At 37.7% G+C, this 18,962-nt stretch overlaps 2 protein-coding genes across 5 annotated transcripts in view; one reads left to right on the plus strand and one right to left on the minus strand.

The window, feature by feature from the left end:
• Window positions 1-7,645: 7,645 nt before the first annotated feature.
• On the minus strand, window positions 7,646-8,023 carry LOC132637559 (uncharacterized). Its single transcript, XM_060354631.1, has one exon. It carries the CDS (start codon window positions 8,021-8,023, stop codon window positions 7,646-7,648), a length of 378 nt encoding a protein of 125 aa, XP_060210614.1.
• Window positions 8,024-17,752: 9,729 nt separating this feature from the next.
• The window catches only part of LOC132636094 (uncharacterized), a 45,357-nt gene continuing 44,147 nt past the window's right edge, over window positions 17,753-18,962 (plus strand). For 2 of the 4 annotated variants that reach the window (XR_009581012.1, XR_009581013.1), the window contains exon 1: window positions 17,753-18,334. Coding sequence is in view for 2 of the 4 variants with exons in the window: in XM_060352788.1 (XP_060208771.1) it covers window positions 17,985-18,334 (350 nt within the window). In the remaining 2 variants the exon portion in view is untranslated. The remainder of the gene's footprint in view (window positions 18,335-18,962) is intronic. The other 2 variants (XM_060352788.1, XM_060352789.1) reach the window with 2 other exon arrangements.

Here is an 18,962-nt window from a genome sequence, read left to right on the forward strand (position 1 = left end):
TATCTAAAAGATCTTTATCCTCAATGTCAAATTTTTCAGATAACTGAGGGAACTTTTCTTTGGAAAATTCTGGTAGTTTAATTGTAGGATGTCTCTCCATACTAGAACTGGTACTACTGCTAGCTTTCGTTGGAGTCATTTGTTTACTAGTATCTCTTACCAACTGATTTGATACTACATGTAATAATTGGTTTGTATAATTATTCTGTTGAATTATCTTATTAATGTCCTTGGTTTTAGGATCACTATCAAGAGTACTTCCTTCTCTTTTGAAAGGAGATGCTAATAATACTTCCTTTCCTGCCGGAATGTAAATTTCTTCTAATGGTGGAATAGTTCATTCAACTATTCCTTTGGCCTTTGTATGCCATTTGTTAACTATCATGGATAAGGATTCCTTTTGATTGGGGATCTTCTTTGTTAATACTAACCATTTGAAAAAAATTATATTATTCTTACATCTTTTTACATCTTCTATCCATTCTTCTTGATGGTTTAATCTGTCTCTGAAACCGAATGTGTCTTTATACCATTCTAATTTTCTTTTATTCTTTTGACTCTTAAAATCTTCATTTAAGGTTTTAAGGTCTGGTTTAAAATCATCGCACCTAATCATACCTAGGGCGTCTCTTGTATCTTCCTCTTCCTGCTGTAGATTCATATCACTAGCAGTTGGGCTTTCTGAATTTGTTTCAGATTTTTGTGATTGATAATAAACCTTAGGGATAGTTTTGTTAAAATCTACTCCTTTGAGTTTTTTTATTAATTTCTTTTATAAAAGGTTCTAGGTTTTCACCTACTTCCTCCGGGGGTTTAAAAGAAGAAGGTCTTGAAAAAGACATTCTTTGGCTAGTCAAAGGTCGGGAATATGACATACGGCTGCTAGAAGATGATTCATTAGCCGAGTTGGATCTAAGGAATTTAAGGTCTATAGATCCATCAGGATATTGAATAACTTGCTCAATGCTAGAACTCTCTGGTTCTACATTTGGCTGAGTTATGGCATTAAAATGTCATTCATCTTTTGATAAAATTTCATTCCATTTTATCATTCTTGGTACAAAAATGCTACTATGTTGTGGATTTGATTCCATGAGCATAGTAACTCCTTTTGGACTCATGTTTTTAGCTTTTGGAGCTAAGGTTGTTTTCATTAGTCTGTAATATACTTTGTATATGACAGCTATTTATTTGGTATTAACTTTGCTGTTCATGTTTCTTGTTTTAATATTAAGAGTTAAGGTATCCAATATATTCTGGTCATTGATGTCAACCGAATAATTTGGATAGCAGTTAAAGTAAACCGGGCCATTAGCTAGGTTACTTTGCAGAACTCCTAACAAGGAATCATCAAAGTTTAATAACCTATCATCTCTTAATAAGAGACATAAAGGGGTGTCTAAACCTAATCTGTAAAAAGGTTTGACAGCAACTTGGACAAGTCCTATATGAAGAAAATTATAATTTTTCTTATATCTGTTTATATCATGATTTGATAATAACTTAATTGTTTCTGCTGAACTATTGATAGCAATTGTTGATTCACAAGTTTTGATATTATAGTTTGTTATAAAATCAAACTTTCCTGTTTTATAAACTTGACGGAGAGGTTCTTTCGGAATACTCCAATTTTGTAAATCATTTTCAACTTTAGCTATCTTAGTAGCTTCTGTTGACATTGTTTATCATACTCGTAAGACTCATGATTAATAAGAAGCAGTAATTGAATCAAGTTGGGTTTGGCACCAATTGGCGCTATATCTTACTATTACTAACCTGTCTCTGCAGGCTACTAGTAATCTCTTTGATATTTCTATTTGGTATAGAATACTGCTCAGGTCTTCGTCACTAAGAACTCTAAGGTTCTTCAAGGAATTATAAGATTTTATTTCTTTTTTAAAGAAATCTATGCAATATAATAATTTCCTTTTTTGAAAGTAATATTTCCACTTAAAATTATTATAATGTTTAATTCTTTTCAGAACTTGAAGATCTGGTTCTTGAAATACTAGAAGGGGTTCTTGGTTGAAAATTTCTAGTAGTAAATTTTCTACCTGTGTCATAGAAATCCTTTTCTTTAGAAAAGAGTATTTGTTAGGGATACTATCCTGTTTAGGTATGTTTACTCTTCTGTGTAACCTATCGTGTTCTTCTGTTGTAATTGGTATAGGATTACTATTTATCTTTCTTAGATCTTTATAACTTATTTCTCTGTTTGTCACAACTGTTTAGACCTTTTTTCTATGTGTTAAGGGACGGGAACACCAATTGCCTCTGGCCACGGCGACACTCCTAGTCTTATGGGCACTACAGCGGTTTCAGGCTTGCCAACGTCTAAGCCGGAAATTAATCGGCTACTCAACACCAAGACTCGAAAGGTTTTAATTGTTTCTAGACCTAAGAGAATGAAGTCATATAAGCTCTAAGGAAGATAAACAGGAAAACTAGCCTATTAACACTATAAGAACATGACCAGGTTATTTACAGAATTTCAACAACCTAAGGATAGTATAAGTGTTTAGCCACTCATACTTGGCTCTGATACCATTTAAAGGATCTTAGATCGGCTAAAATAATACTGAAAATAATGCAGAATTTAAAGGAAGTAACTTACAAGAACTTGAAGCTTTTTATTCAACCAAGAGAAGACCAAGGAGATTAAGGATCCACTACATGAAACCCACGAAATTAAGTGTAGGGATCACACTAAAGTTCATCCTTCTCAAGAAAACCCCAAAAGAGGCAAAGTAGGGTTTTGGTGCTAAAGGAGTAATTTCATTCAAGGCTTGTTCAATCATCATCTAGGGTAAGTTTCATGACTCCATCATGTTGTTTACGGTATTGGAAAGCTAAAATGCTTGAATTGTAGAAGGACATAGAAGATGGGTCTTAAATGGGTGAATTGTCACGACCCAACCCCGTGGGCCGCGACCAGTGCCCTAGCTGGGCACCTATACGCACCCGATACCCGAATTAGCATATTATCAGAATAATAATATAGTAATAACATTAGTGGATGCTACAGAATTTAACAGAAGAGCAGACTTGGCACACAGAAGCCGATAAGGCTATCATAAAACAAAACATCCCAAACATATGTACAGAACCCACACAGATGTATCCACAGACCTCTACGGAACATATCATAATCATAAGACGGGACAGGGCCCCGTCATACCATGAACAAAGTACATATCCAGATAGCGGTGACAGACTGTACCAAAAGATGGGCTCTGTAGAAGAGAGCGCCCCAAAACAGCAGAAATGGGATCCTAAACGTGCGGATCAGCAAACCTGTCGTCTGTACCTGCGCGGCATGAAAACGCAGCCCCCGAAGAAAGGGGGTCAGTACGAAATATGTACTGAATATGTAAAGCGGAATCACAGAAGTCAAATCATAATGGTTACAGAAAATGAGTACAGAATCCAGAGTGTCAAATGCATATTTCCAAAATAGACAGAATGCGTACAGAAACATATGTCATATCATATCATATCCGGTCCCTGCCACGGGACTCGACAGACAGAATGTGGCCACCCTCCCGACGCTGGTGCCACTATACAGAAGAATCAGAAAAAGGGGCGTGGCCCCGTATCATAAAATGTCATATCAAAATGGCCATAACAGATCAGATCAGAATAGGCGGACATGGCACATCATACTCCACAGACCCATGTACGCGTATACCTGCCCCCTCACATCGGGACGCGGCGAACAATGCAGAGAATTACGCTTGATAACATATCCTGGCCCGGGCTCAGTGTGGGAAACATTGGGACATCCACGAATGGAGTAGTGAGAGACTAATGCAATTTAAAAATATCATAAGTGTTTTCAAAGACTCGATGAAGCGTAGCAAAGACAAACAAATCAAATGGAGTCGGACGGAATCATATTAAATGTATTCCGGATATCATAATAAATTACAGAAGTATAACTTTCCCGAAGTCATTCCGAGTGTCAAAATAATTTATAATATTTAACAGAATATTTAAAATAATATTCGTTAAGTGATTAGTAGGGTAATTAAAACATTTCTTTCAAAAATCGCATAAAAAGGAAGCTTTAGCATATTAGGGGCAAAACCGTAAATAGCAGGCCCGCCTTGGGACAAACAAGACGGCGGGCTCAAATTGTGCCCTCTAAGCATATAGTATCACCTAAAAAGGTTATACAGACATTCTATGACTTTCTGAATCATTTAGAGCAAAATTGCATAATTTCAGAAAAAGCGTATCAAAATGGTTCAATTCTACTGAAGGAAAAACTGAAATTTTGTCTTGCGGATTCCGAGGGCCAAGAGGTCCTTCGAGGCCCGGATCCGACCCTAACACACTAGGGGCATGCCAAGGGAAGAATTGGGTTTGCTTTACATACCTTTCACGCTCCTTAATCCTTTCCAAACTCACTTCCCGTTTCGTCGAAAAACTGCAATTGGTCAAGTTTACCAATTGTAAGCTATGAATACCAAAGTTCCAACTTAATGCATATTTGGCTACCGAAATTTCGGCAGCACTTCCCCTATACATATAGCACCCCGAGAATTCAACTCGGCTATAATTCATCAACAACAACCCAAACGACAACATCAATAGCAACAATAAACATTAAAAATACAAATATCCTTCAACTAGTCATTTTTCTCACAAGTTGACATAATCTTCAATTCAACCCAAACTTTCGAACTAACATCATGATTTCACATCCATTATCACTCAAGATCATCACAATATAGATTTAGAGACATTTCATATCATTTTCCTTAAGATATACACTCGATATACATAATATACAACTTTCCGCCAAAATCATAACTTATGCAAAACACCAAATCTTTGGCATACAACTTCATAACAAGTTTCCAACTTCCAAATTCATCAATGATCATCTTAATTCACAACCAAACAACTTCGTTTCCTTAATGTCGGAAAATCATACTAAAACGACATAAGTGTTTACATTCCAATTCAATACAAACTTATATCATTCTAACTTCATTTCCATGCCAAGCATTACAACAACACTCCAATACACTAAACAAACTTAATCCATTTCATTCCCAAGCCAAATATACCACACGGCCATATGCTTATTTTTCCATATCAACTAAATTCATCCAACTTTCAATTCCCATATGCATTTCATCACAATTACAACTAGAATATAACATAAATTCAACACAACTTGGCTATACAACATATATATACACACGGCTACAAGCCATATACCAAACCCACATTGCAAACTTCCATTTTTCCATACAATCAACACATTTCTATATACTACAACACAATCAAAACTTCATAACACAATAAAAAGGTAGAAATTCTTACCTTTTCTTCAAGTTTTCTTCACTTGGAGATGTAGTCACTTTGATGATTCTAATGCTCCCCACTCCAATCCAACTATACCAAGTTACAAAGGAACCTTCACTTAGTAGGAAATCAACAAGAATTGAATTTTTAAGACAAGATTTTTGCTAGCCAATTTTTCATGGCAAACCCGAAACCCTCTATCTTCTTGCCCTATTTTTTTTGTTCTTGTTTATCATCTTTGTTGACTTGTCTTGATATTATCCTAACATATACTAGTTGATCACATGACTAGCACATGATCAACTAGGTGGGTTTGGGCCAAATTAAATGGCTTGGTCGGCCACCCCTACTCTCTTTGGGCCTCAATTTGTTTCACATTTTACAAGCCCAATAACTTGTGAATCATATTTTGTAATTCCCGAAACTAATTTCCAAAATTCCAAAATTACCCTTAGCCTTGTCCCACACTTTCATGACTCTATTCTTTCATGCATAACTCTTATGTTCAACAAAATATCAAATTTGACCCCATATCTCAAGAATCCATTATTTATCAATTTTTTTCCAAACGTGTGAAAACACGGGATATAACATGAATAGTGTCACAATTGAATGGTAGTTGAATGGAATCATAGATGTTGATATGCTATGATTATAAATACGTTATAAATGATGTTTAGACCATGAAATAAGTATTATGTAGGAGAAAACGTGATAACGAGCTATAATCATAAATGTGGAAGAAATTGGAGAAAAATGGTGGATTTTGCTCAATGTACATAAATGATGATTGTTGATTGCAATATTGTGAGTGTTGTTGTGAATGTTTGGGAGTTGAAATTGGACAGGGGAAGAGTAGTAGAAACAAAGGAAATGCTACCCAATATTTCCCTAGAAATAGTAGTATGTTCTTTTAGTCGATTAACTAACGTTAATACGAATTCTCTCGTGAAGGTAGCAACGTGACATTGAAGGAGAAAAAGTGAACGATAGCTTAGCTAAATGACAAAGGTATGTGAGGCTAGTCCTTTCTTTCCATGGCATGAATCCTATGACATGATTCTTCTTTCTTCTCCAAGATTCTCCTATATTTCGAGAAGCCAAGAGTCTAAGATCATGAATAGCTATATGAGACAAGAGATATGTTATGAGTGTAGTAACGATATGATATTCCCGTAAGGTAAATAACGTCATTCATTGTATACACTCACCTTATATACTAATTCCTTTAAGGTGAGGCAGAATGTTTATAAACGTTCATAATGGGATCGAGGGTTCACGACCTTATGTCACCTCGATAAAGTATAGTTGTCCTAGAGTCTTCATGCATGCATTATGATGAGCATATTATGATAAGCATATTATGACGAGCATATTATGATGAGCATGTATGATGATATTACACCGCGCCTAGTTGGCCGGGCAGTCACCGCTAAGGCGGGCAGCTTATACACCATGGCCAGTTGGCATGGGCAGACACCACTAGTGGGCGGCATGAGATGATACCCCGGACGCGGGAGGCCTGGACGCGGGCTAATGTTATTGATTATCACACCGTACCTATATGGTCGGGCAGTTTATATATATATATATATATATATATATGTATATACATGTTATGCATACATGAGACGATGATGAGTATAAAAGTAAGTCAGCATGCACTACTTCTTATATGATTCATAGTCAGTTATAGTCTGCTCTATATTTGATGCCTCCCATATTTCCTTGATGTATTGTTATTGTTTATGCCTCTCATACTCAGTACAATATTCGTACTGACGTCCGTTTTCTTTGGACGTTGTGTTCATGCCCACAGGTAGATAGGGAGGTGAGCTTGATCCAGATTCTTACTAGCTGTTAGCTGATTAAGAGCACTCCATTGTCCGGAGGTGCTTATGATTGTTCTTTTGGTATATGTATGTATATTTTGGGCACGACGGAGTCTTGTTCCATCTATATGTATAGTATGTCAGTAGAGGCTCGTAGATGCGTAGTGTGGGTTAGATGGTCTCACAAGGTTACTACAGTATATTGGTATATATTATTTTGGTAGCCTAAAGAGGCGTATGTATATAAATTCAATTGTGTTTTCAACCGAAAATGATTGCCTTATGATTATGAGATTATGGATGATAAAAAGGTGTAAAATGACTATGACGAGTGAGGAATTAAGCGGTGCTCGGTGGTTAGCCCCGTGTATCCGTCGCGGCCCCTAGTCGGGTCGTGACAATGATAAATCGAAAATTCAAGTATTCGCTAAAAAATACTTTTGGGATGTTACAACTCTCTCCCCCTTAAGAAATTTCGTCCCGAAATTTACCTTATGCTAGTCTCGAAACAAATAGGGATATTGAATTAGCATATCCTCTTCTCGCTCCCAGGTAGCCTCTTTGCCAGAATGATTTCTCCAAAGGACTTTTACTAATGGGATTTTCTTGTTTCTAAGCTGTTTTGTTTCATGCGCCAAGATTTGGATAGGTTCCTCTTCATATGTCAAGTCAGGGCTGACCTCAATGGATTCAACAGGAAGAACAGGAGATGGATCTGAGTGATATCTTCTAAGCATAGAAACATGGAAGACATTGTGGATCTTATCTAACTCTGGTGGAAGAGCTAGTTTATATGCAACTGGACCAACACTCTCAAGTACTTCATATGGTCCAATAAATCGAGGACTAAGTTTTCCTTTTTGGCCAAACCTCATAATCTTCTTCCATGGAGAAACCTTTTATAAATATCTAATCCATTTAATAAATTTACTAAGATAATCATAGTAGGAGTATTTTATATAACTACACCATAACACTTCAAACAATTTTCAAATATCGTCAAGTTCACATTCAGGAAGTGCGAAGTAAAATATACCCTTACTACCAAGATATGATAAATCGAAAATTCAAGTTGTAACACCCCAAAAGTATTTTTTAGCGAATATTTGAATTTTTGATTTATCATATCTTGATAGTAAGGGTATATTTTACTTCGCAAAGGGTATATATTTTACTTCGCACTTCTTGAATGTGAACTTGACGATATTTGAAACTTGTTTGAAGTGTTATGGTGTAGTTATATAAACTACTCCTACTATGATTATCTTAGTAAATTTATTAAATGGATTAGATATTTATAAAGTGGGCAGCCCCTTTTTATTTTATTTTATTATTTTTCATCCTTATCTTACTAAGTAAGATATATACCCTTTTGGCTCTTATCCTCTCTACCGCCCATCCAATTTCGTTTTCTCCAAGGAAACAAGACACCAAAACCTCTATCCTCTCATAATATTCATCCTATAAATCAATAATCAAGACTTTCTTTGGTTGATCCCCAAGCAACTCCACACGATTGAGGTAAGTTAGAAACCCGCTTTTGGACTGGACTGTTGTTAGTGTTTTCAGCATAATTCCTTGTATAAAGCTTAGTTTTAAGTGATTTAAGGTTTTCTAGAAAGATATTTCATAGACCTACAACTTTCGTTTAGGCTTCAAAACCTAGTTTTGCTTGTATTTACTTGAAAAGGGGTGATGAAGTACAGGGCAGGTGCTGCCCCGATTTCTGTTTTGCAAACCCTACATGCACTGCTGTTAGTATTTTGAGGATATCCTTTTGTACAAACCTACTATAGGAGTGATTTGAATTTCTCTGAAACCCCAAGACATATATCTACAACTTTCATTAAGGCCACAAAATCTATTTTTGCCATTTACCCCTTTGAAACTGAGCGACAGTACAAGAAAGTAGTACTGTCCAGAATTCCTGTTTTGATAGTTTAGGCTGATTTTCACTGATTTCACGTTTAGTTTCGATGTGCTGAAACTATTGAACTTAAGTAGATATTTGATTGTGTATTTAAGGAATATATGCTCTTGTACAAGCTAAGAGGAATTATTTGATGAAGTGGACTTTGGTTGGTCTATGGAGTAGACGATTTGAACTCCTCGAGTTGTGTCAAAACTTGGTGTGTGGTAAAACGCCAAGGTTTTTGTATAAACTTGAACTTGGAATATCTTTATTGTCTGGAATTTTTGAAGTATCTTGATGGGTTGTTTCCTTACTCTTCATCTTATATCATTGTATGGTTATTATCTCAAGTATTGCAAAACTTTCGCTAAATCGCCCACTTGTACGAATTGCTTGATCATTTTGCATTCTTGTTGGGACTTTGTCCTTCTTGTTGCTGTCACGACCCAGCTAGGGTCCGCGACGGGTACCCGGGGCTAACCACCGAGCACCACTCATTCTGCTACTCATTATGCTCACTAACTCTCTTTTACCAAATCCATGTACAAATCATAATAGAAATCATACTTCATTTGGAACATAACCACTTTTATGTACCTAGGCCTCTCGGCTGTCAAAATAGTAATATACATATACATGAAAACTGTGAGACCATACTACCCACACTGCGTATCTACGAGCCTCTACTGGAGTGTTAGACATAAGGACGGAACAAGACCCCACCGTGCCCCAAAACATGTACATATCAAAAGAATAATCAAGGCACCTCCGGAAGATAGAGTGCTCCTCAATCAGCTGGTAGCTCCTACAAGTCTGGGTCGCCTCCCTGTCTCCCTGTGGGCATGAACACAGCGTCCAAAGAAAACGGACGTCAGTACGAATATTGTACTGAGTATGAAAGGCATAAACAGTAATGATATATCAGTGAAATAAAGGAAGCATCAATAAGGAGCAATTGTATATGACTGTAACTCAAAAAGGGAGTAGCACATAATGACTTACTCATAACCATCAACATCTCATGCATACAACAATGAATAAGCTGCTCGTCCATATGGGATCGGTATATAAGCCCGCGTCCGGGATGATATTAACCGATGTGGGATTCGCCTAAACCAATGTGGGATTCGCCTAAGGCAAGCCTTACACTCACCCCCCCCCCTTGGGACTCAGCGTCTTTGCTGAGGTTTGCCCCACCATTGGGTTTGCCCCACCACTGGGTTTGCCCCACCACCGGCTTTGATACCAACTGATCAGGTGGCAATGCGTCTATAGCGCAACATGCGTCCCTTTTTCCCCATATTCCCCATATACACATACATATATCATGTATGCAGCATGCATGAGAGCCCAAAGAAAGTCATGTATCTATCGGAGTGACATAAGGTCGGTAACCTCCGATTATATTATGGAATAATCACGATTGTCGTGTCTCACCTTGAAGGGACAATTATTATAAGGTGAGACTGTTAATGAAGAATATCATTAAGAGAGAACATAAAATAAAATCATAATCTCATAAGGCATCAATTCATATATTTGAAACCTTTAAGAAGTAGTCATTATCCGTGAATAAAATTGAGAAGCCAAGAAATGTTCAACATTCTTATATCGTCATTGAAATCGTAAACTTGGAATCTTTAAACCTAAAATCTTTCTCATCATAGTCATCATAATAATATTCTCATTTTTGACATCATCGTTGTCATTGAAAACATATCCATCGTTGTTATCATAAGAGCTCACATAATCACAACCTTTGGTTTGGAAAGTACGAATATTTTGGAAAACATTTATGGGTTAACAAGAAAGAAATCATGCCTTGGAATCTTAGACTTTTAACCTTTGATAACAAGGAAAATATGGAAACATTCATGAGGTCATAACCTAGGGATCATGCCTTTGAAAGAAAGGGACGAGCCTTAACATACCTTTGACGTTTACTATTCGTATCGCCTGCTCGTTCCCCTTTAATGCACTCGTGTATACCTTCAAGAGAATTCATGTCGTCGTTAGCTAAGCAATTATAAGAACGAACTACTAGTTCTAGGGGAAATTGGACAGCATTTCCTTTGTTTCTACTACGTTTTCCATATTCTATTTCAGGTCCCAAACATTCTCAACAATAATCACAATATAAAAACCAACAATCATCATTTACATACATTTGGCAAAATCCACCAATTTCCTCCAATTTCTCCACATTTAGTGGTTTTAGCTCATCGTCACATTTTTCTCATACATCACACTTATTTCATGGTCTAAACATCATTTGTAACATACTTATGATCACAACATATCAACGTTCATGATTTCATTCACTACCATTCACTTGTGTCACTATTCATCCATTCAAGACCCAATCCCCATGTTTTTCTACAATTCAAGTATCCTAGCTTTCCCATACCTTAAACAACATGATAAAGTTATGAAACATACCTTAGATGATGGTGGAACAAGCTTAGAGTTGAATCCTTCTTTTTTCACCAAAACCCTACTTCATCTTCCTTGTGATTTTCTTGAATTAGATGAGCTCTAGATAGGTTTCATCCACTTGGTTGCATGAATTTTGTGTTGTTGATCATGGTTTCCCCTCGATTTTCCCTTATGGATGAATATTGGAGCATTCTAGAGGTTTCTTGGAGTGGAGAGATGAAAATGAAATGAATTGAAAATGAAGGAGAGGTCCCTTATATTTATCTTAAAAATTTGGTCGACCACCATTATACGGACCCACATACGGTCCGTACTATTTATACGAACCGTAGATGTGGCCGTAGATCTGGTCCAGTGGCTGATGGTCTCCTTGGCCAATTATACGGTCCCATATACGGCTGGTATAAATTATATGGTCCGTAGATTGGGCCGTATAATGTCCAGTGATTCCATTTTCGTTCTCGTCGACTCGTTTGATCTCCAATCCTTATGGAACCTTCTTGACACTTGTTTAACACTTCAATACCAACCTAAGGGACGTTATCACATGTCTATAAGACATTATTATGCCATCGCCAAATCGTTGCTCGTCATTCTTATCCGATATGCAACATACAACTCGTTTTCCTTAACAACTTACTTCCCTCATCTCGGATGTCTTTGAGAATCTTAATTAGGGCCATTTACATCCTTTCTTGCTCGTTCAAAACATCGCATACGTTGTGACCTTCGTTCACCTATCCACTGTACATGTACGGGGAATTTTCCAAGGTGTAACAGTTGCGGTGACTTTGTCATCGATATCTACATGCCTCTCGATTCGGATCTTGCCCATCTTGACTTTGGATTTACATTTCGTCTTGATGATGGATTTTCGTCCATTTTCAAGTACGAGTGGAAAGCCACTTTCAACATGGCTCTTGATTCTCTTGACTATTGGGTGACGACCCTTCTTGATTTGGGGCTTCAGTCCATCTTGATATTGATTGTACTTGGTGTGAGGGCATGACGTACATATTGGGCGAAATTGGTTAATTGACAAACTCTCTTGAATTGAAGTATAAGCTTTCTTGATACTTGAAACTTCGAATATTGATTTCGACATTTGGAAACTCTTCAAGGTTTTGATATTTGATACTTTGATATACTTGTTTACTTGATTTATTGTTATCTTATTGAGCTACCTACGACATATATGGGAATTGGAGAATCTAATGGCTCCAAGCCCAAAGTTTATACACCACTAAGCTTTATGCTTAGCGATAGTTCTTTTCTATCGTAGGTAATGTACGGGAAGAGATTTGAAGATGGCCATTTGGAGTAGACTTTTTGGGAGCCTTAGTGAAGATCACATTTGCATATGCATCTAGGTCTTGTAAAATTTTGGGGACTTGTACATGATCCTTATGTAACACTTACGTATGAAATTTTGGAGGCTTGTTGGACATAATACCATATGCTTGTAACTTGAACTTGGTGACTTGTTTTGCCATTTTAGGGTGTGCTTACAACCCAAGACATGCCATGTACTGAGTTTACATTTTTCCTTGTAATTATGTACAAAGGAAGATACTAGTTTCTATGATAATCGCAAGTTTGAGTTTCGTGTATCTTATGGACCCGTAGTGGTGTTGATTTGAAAATATAAATTTCAAAACGAAGTTTGTTAAATGTGTTGACTATTTGATAAGGGCATTACCATTTTAAATTGATACTCTGATATTGTATTTCATCTAAGATATTTTGTCAGAGGGTACAATGGAAAAAAATGTCGCACTTTCAACCCTTTTTCGCATGGGCCTATTTCCGCTATTAAATATTTTTGTGAATATCTTTTGGCATAAATTTCTTCCAAACGTTGTAAGTGTGAAATTAGATTTTGTTTCGTAAGTGGTATCCTCCCAAAGGGGATGCTACAGGAAAACTGCTATATTTTGGTGGAAAAGTAGTAGCGATTGATAGTGTTCTACAAAGCATTCCCATTAATCTATTATCAGCAATGGTTCCACTAAAGTGTGTTATTCAGGAGTTGCATGAGCTCTTTAACATATTGTTACACCTTGGAAATTTCATGTCGTTGCATAGTGAATGAACCAACGCGAGCTTAAGGATAATAGTAAGTTCTTAAGATTATAAGACGGATAATTAGTGGTTTTGGAATGCATACGTTAAGATCTTAAAGTTATATGAATTGATGAAATAAGAATTGATAAGGACAAGTGGAGTATAAGTGAGGTTTAGGAAAGGTTCCGTAAATTTTTGTGTTAAGGATTGTTTGGTAAGGTTTTGAGGACGAGTTATAGGGATGTTTAGATCATTAATAAAGTATTAAACAAGTGTTAAGAAGGTTGTATAAGGATTGGAGATCAAACGAAACGACGAGAACAACTTCGTAAAAGTTGTGAGTTCCACAGCCATGTTTCACGGATCGTGAAACCTTCCACGGACCGTATACTGGTCCGTAGAATACCCAGCAGAGATGATGTCTGGCCAGTGGTGAACCACGACCACTTCCACGAACTGTGAAGTGTTCCACGGACCGTGAAAGTGTCCGTGGAAGTCCCGACGAGCTGAACAAGTTCTGATTATATCAATGTGTTCCCACTTCATTAAATTCATTTCCCACATTCCTTCATCTCTCTCAAGACCTCTAGAAGGTTCCATACATTTCATACACAAGAATTCAAAGGAAATTGATGATCAGCTTTATCAAACCAATAAGAATCAAGAGTATGAAACCCATTAAAGTCATCTAAGCCAAGAAATTTCAAAGGAAGTGAGTTAGGATTTTTGGTGCAAGAAGAGTACTGCTCCTCAAGGCTTGTTCCTACAATATCTAAGGTAAGTTTTATGATATTTTCATGATGTTTAAGATATTGAGAAATTGAAACACTTGGATTGTTGAAGAATATAGAAAATGGGTCACAAATGTGGAAATAGTGCTATTGTTGAGTAGTAGTTTGGAATGAATCATGAATATGGATATGTTGTGATTGTAAGTAGATTATGAATGAAATTTAGAGCATGTAATGAGCATTATACGTGGAAGAACGTAATAGTGAATTATGACCATGATTATGGGGAAATTGAAGTGAAATTGTGAAATGTGGATAATGTAGATAAATGATGACTGTTATTTATGATATTATGAATGATGTCACGAATGTTTGGGAGTTGATATGGAATATGGAGGAAATAATATAAACAAAGGAAATGCTGCCCAATTTTCTTTAGCTTTAGTACGTACGTTTAAGAAGTTAATTAGCTAATGTTAATACGAATTCTTTTGAAGGTAAAGACGTGAGCATTAAAGGAGAACGAGCAAGCAATAGAGTAGTTAAACGACAAAGGTATGCGGGCTAGTCCTTTCTTTCTATGGCATGAATCCTATGGTATGATTTTCCTTCTTCTCTATGAATTCTCTATACCCCGGAAAGCCAAGAGTCTATGATCATGAATAGCCAAATGAGATTAGAGATGTGTTATGAGTTCGATGAGGATGATGATGAGTTGAGTATAAAGATTCTAGAGTTCATGATATGATATTCCTATAACGCTAATGATGTCGTACGTTGTATACACTCACCTCATACATTATTCCTTTCAAGGTGAGGCAGAATACCATAAGGCTAATGAAGTCATTCATTGTATCCACTCACCTTATGTGTTATTTCCTTCAAGGTGAGGCAGAGTACCATACAGTTAATGATGTCATTTATTGTATACACTCACCTTACATACTATTTCCTTCAAGGTGAGGCAGAATACTTATAAATGCTCCATAATGGAATCGGGGGTTCACGACCTCATGTCACCCCGACATAGCCACAGATGCCTTCAAGTTCTAATGTATGTTTCAATGATAAATGTATAATGATGCTAAGTCATGATAGGTCTATAAAATGATCAATAAAGTAAGTTATAATATGCCAATGCTATGTATGAAAATGTTGATTTACGATGAGTATACGGTGATAGGATATTACACCGTGCCTATATGGACGGGCAGACATACACACCACTATAGTGGGCAGCTTATACCCCGGACGCGGGAGGCCTGGACGCAGGTTTATTATTATCACACCGTACCTATATGGACGGGCAGCTTATACATTATCACACCGTACCTATATGGACGGGCAGCGTATACATTTATGCATATATGATATGATGATGGATATGAAGTAAGTCAGCATATGCTATTTCTTTTGTAAGTGACAGTCATATACAGTTGCTTTCTTATTGATGTTTTATTTATCTCATTGACGTACTATTATTGTTTATGCCTCTCATACTCAGTACAATGTTCGTACTGACGTCCGTTTTCTTTGGACGCTGTGTTCATGCCCACAGGTAGACAGGGAGGTGAGCTTGATCCAGACTAGTAGGAGCTATTAGCTGATTTGAAGAGCACTCCATTTTCCGGAGGTGCCATTGATTATTCTTTTGGTATATATGTATATGTATGTTTTGGGCACGACGGGGTCCTGTCCTGTCCTTATGTCTAGCACTCCAGTAGATGCTCATAGATGCGCAGTATGGGTTATATGGTCTCACAAGGTCACTACTGTATATATGTATATAGGTGTATATTATCATTTTGATAGCCGAGAGGCTTATGTATATAAAAGTATTTATGTTCTCAAATGGAAAATGATTTTCTTATGATTTGAGTATAAATTTGATAAAGAGCATTAAATAAATATGATGAGTAATAGAACGAGCGGTGCTCGGTGGTTAGCCCCGGGTACCCGTCGCGGCCCCTAATCGGGTCGTGACAAAAGTGGTATCAGAGCAGTTCAGTCCTAGGAAGTGTCTACGAGCCGTGTCTAGTAGAGTCTTGTTTATGGTGTGTTGCGCGCCACACTAATAAACAAGAGGCTACAGGGCATTTAGGAAAAATGACCATCTTTCTTCTTATGAGATCGTGCGATAGAGCTGTGTATAAGATTTTATCCTCCCTAATAGTGTGTTGTGATTTCAGAAAATGCCGCCAAAGGGAAAGGCTAAAGCCGTCCAAAAGGGTAAGACTACGATGAAAAGGCGGGCAGAAAGAGAGCCGCCAATGAATGTAGATGAGGGTGACTAACATAGTGAGGCTCCATCTAATGCTTCTTCTACTCCACCTATTACCGAGGAACAAGAAGAGGCTTCAGCTCCAGCTCCTATGCCTCCAATTCCTCGACCGGGTGCTTCGGGTTAACAAGTGACCGAAGCTATTCACTTATTGACACGGTTGGTTGCCGCCCAGGCACAGCGGCAGAATGCGGGCCCAAGTGATTGGTCAGCTAGTACCCGAGCTCGAGACTTTATGAGTTTGAATCCTCCGGAGTTTTTCGGGTCAAAGCCGGATGAAGACCCGTAAGGTTTTATTGATGAAATGTTGAGGACATTGAGGATTATTCATGCCTCCGAAAATGAATCTGTGGAGTTGGCATCTTATAGACTCTGAGATGTGGCGGTATTGTGGTACAATAATTGGTTAGCATCAAGACAAGAAAATGCGCCTCCTCCCGTATGGCAAGAATTTGTAGATGCTTTCATCCGTCATTACTTGCCGCCCGAGGTCCGCCGAGCTAGAGCGAATATGTTCTTAAATCTAAAGCAAGGAAGTATGAGTTCCCGGGAATATAGCCTTCAATTTAATTCCTTGGCTAGATATGCCCTGACTATGGTGACCGAGATGGGAGATAGGGTACACATGTATGTGAGTGGCTTAGGGCCACATCTATTTAAGGATTGCTTGACGGCCTCGTTGCAAGAAGGGATGGATATTTCCCGGATACAAGCCCACGCCCAGAATTTAGAGGGACGACAACAACCCCAAAGGGGTGATCGTGATATTGATAGAAGGCAAAACAAGAGGGCCAGATCTGTGGGGGCAGGCAGTGATTATAGAGGGGGATCAAGGTAGACACATCCCAGACACTCAGGCCAGTCGGTGACCAATGCACCTCCTCGATTTACGGGTAGGAGATTTGATCACTCCTTTCCTTCAGGACAGGGTCAGAGCTCGAGAGCTTCGGGTTCCCAGTTTGGGGGTGATTATAGCCAGAGGATTTAAGCTTCGGGTTCCCAGTTTGAAGGTGATTAAAGCCAGAAAAGACGAAGATTTTTAAGGTGTTTAATATTTTTTTTAAAAAATAATAATACTTGAATGACTTTATCATCCTAATAAAACAAAAGTGACTTTTGGTAAACTTGGTGACCCCTGAGGAGTTATCAACTCGTAGGATCTTTTGCAATCAGAAGCTTGATTTAGTGTATTTTGAGTGCCAACGCATGTCTTGGTACGAAATAGCTGTAACGTGTCCAACACTAGGCCCTTTCGCAGAAAAGAAAAAGAACAAAGATATTGGACGAGCGATGGCAATTATATCCGAAAAATAGAGAAAAGAAATGCAGGGCGGAGATTGGTTGTCTTCAAAATAGGTGGGTGAAGCAAGAATGGTGAGAATCCGGTGCATGCAAAACAGTGGAATTTCCCCATGTCTCTGCAAATGTTCCACAGCACTACTCCTCTGCCTTTGCCGTCATGTCAATTGCTTTCTCGATTCGTAACAGCAGCTAGTCACGTCACTAACTGCTCTACAAGATCACCTCTTGGCTCGTCCGAATTACAGTCTCAATCCAAACCACCGACCGTCGATTTCCGTCCTATTGAAACAAAACCTAGCAGTAACACTTCAGATGATACCCCTGAGAATGATGGAATATCTGGAATTCAAGTCCCCAGGCAAAGATATATTGCCGCTTCTAAATCACAGCTGCTGGATGCCATCACTACAACTATGTTTAACTCACGCGATGAAGCCCATCAGTTTCGTCATCTATCATTGTAAATTTCTCCTCTCTTTCCATCTACATACAATGACTTTCACTTCATTTGTTTTCACGTTAGGAAATTTGAGGAAAAAAGTTTTATTTGCGAATGTGTTATGCTAATTTTTCATGTTTGTTGTTGACGTACTGCATACCCAACATTTTTTTTAGGGATAATGCTCCTACATAAAGGGTATCGGTGGGAAGGGGTCAGGGGTGAATTTATAGGGGAGATTATGTGGCACGTGAACTCAGCAAAATTAGATATTTTATGTATATATTTTCTAAAATTGGTATTTTATTAATACTTGTTTTCTCTTTTTTTGGTAGTGCACCCATGTACTAGAAATTCTAGATTTGCCTCTGGAAGGAGTTACTATTGGGAAAATCCTACTTCAGTACTTTATCGGCCTGTTAGTTTATCTTATGGTCTGAACAAGCATTTCCCTACAGTGTAAACCATTTTAATTTATACAGCTCAACTGTTGGCCGTCACATGGATGCTTTAGATCCAAATATTCTACAATTGATCGGGGAATGGGCAGGGAAAGTGTGAAAGCAAATAAAATCATAAAATAAGTACGAGAAATATAAAAAGACAGAAATATAGAATAAGGCTAGAGAGGGGATATAGATCTTATTGA

Source organism: Lycium barbarum, chromosome 4, assembly GCF_019175385.1.
Source record: "Lycium barbarum isolate Lr01 chromosome 4, ASM1917538v2, whole genome shotgun sequence".
NCBI lineage: Eukaryota > Viridiplantae > Streptophyta > Magnoliopsida > Solanales > Solanaceae > Lycium > Lycium barbarum.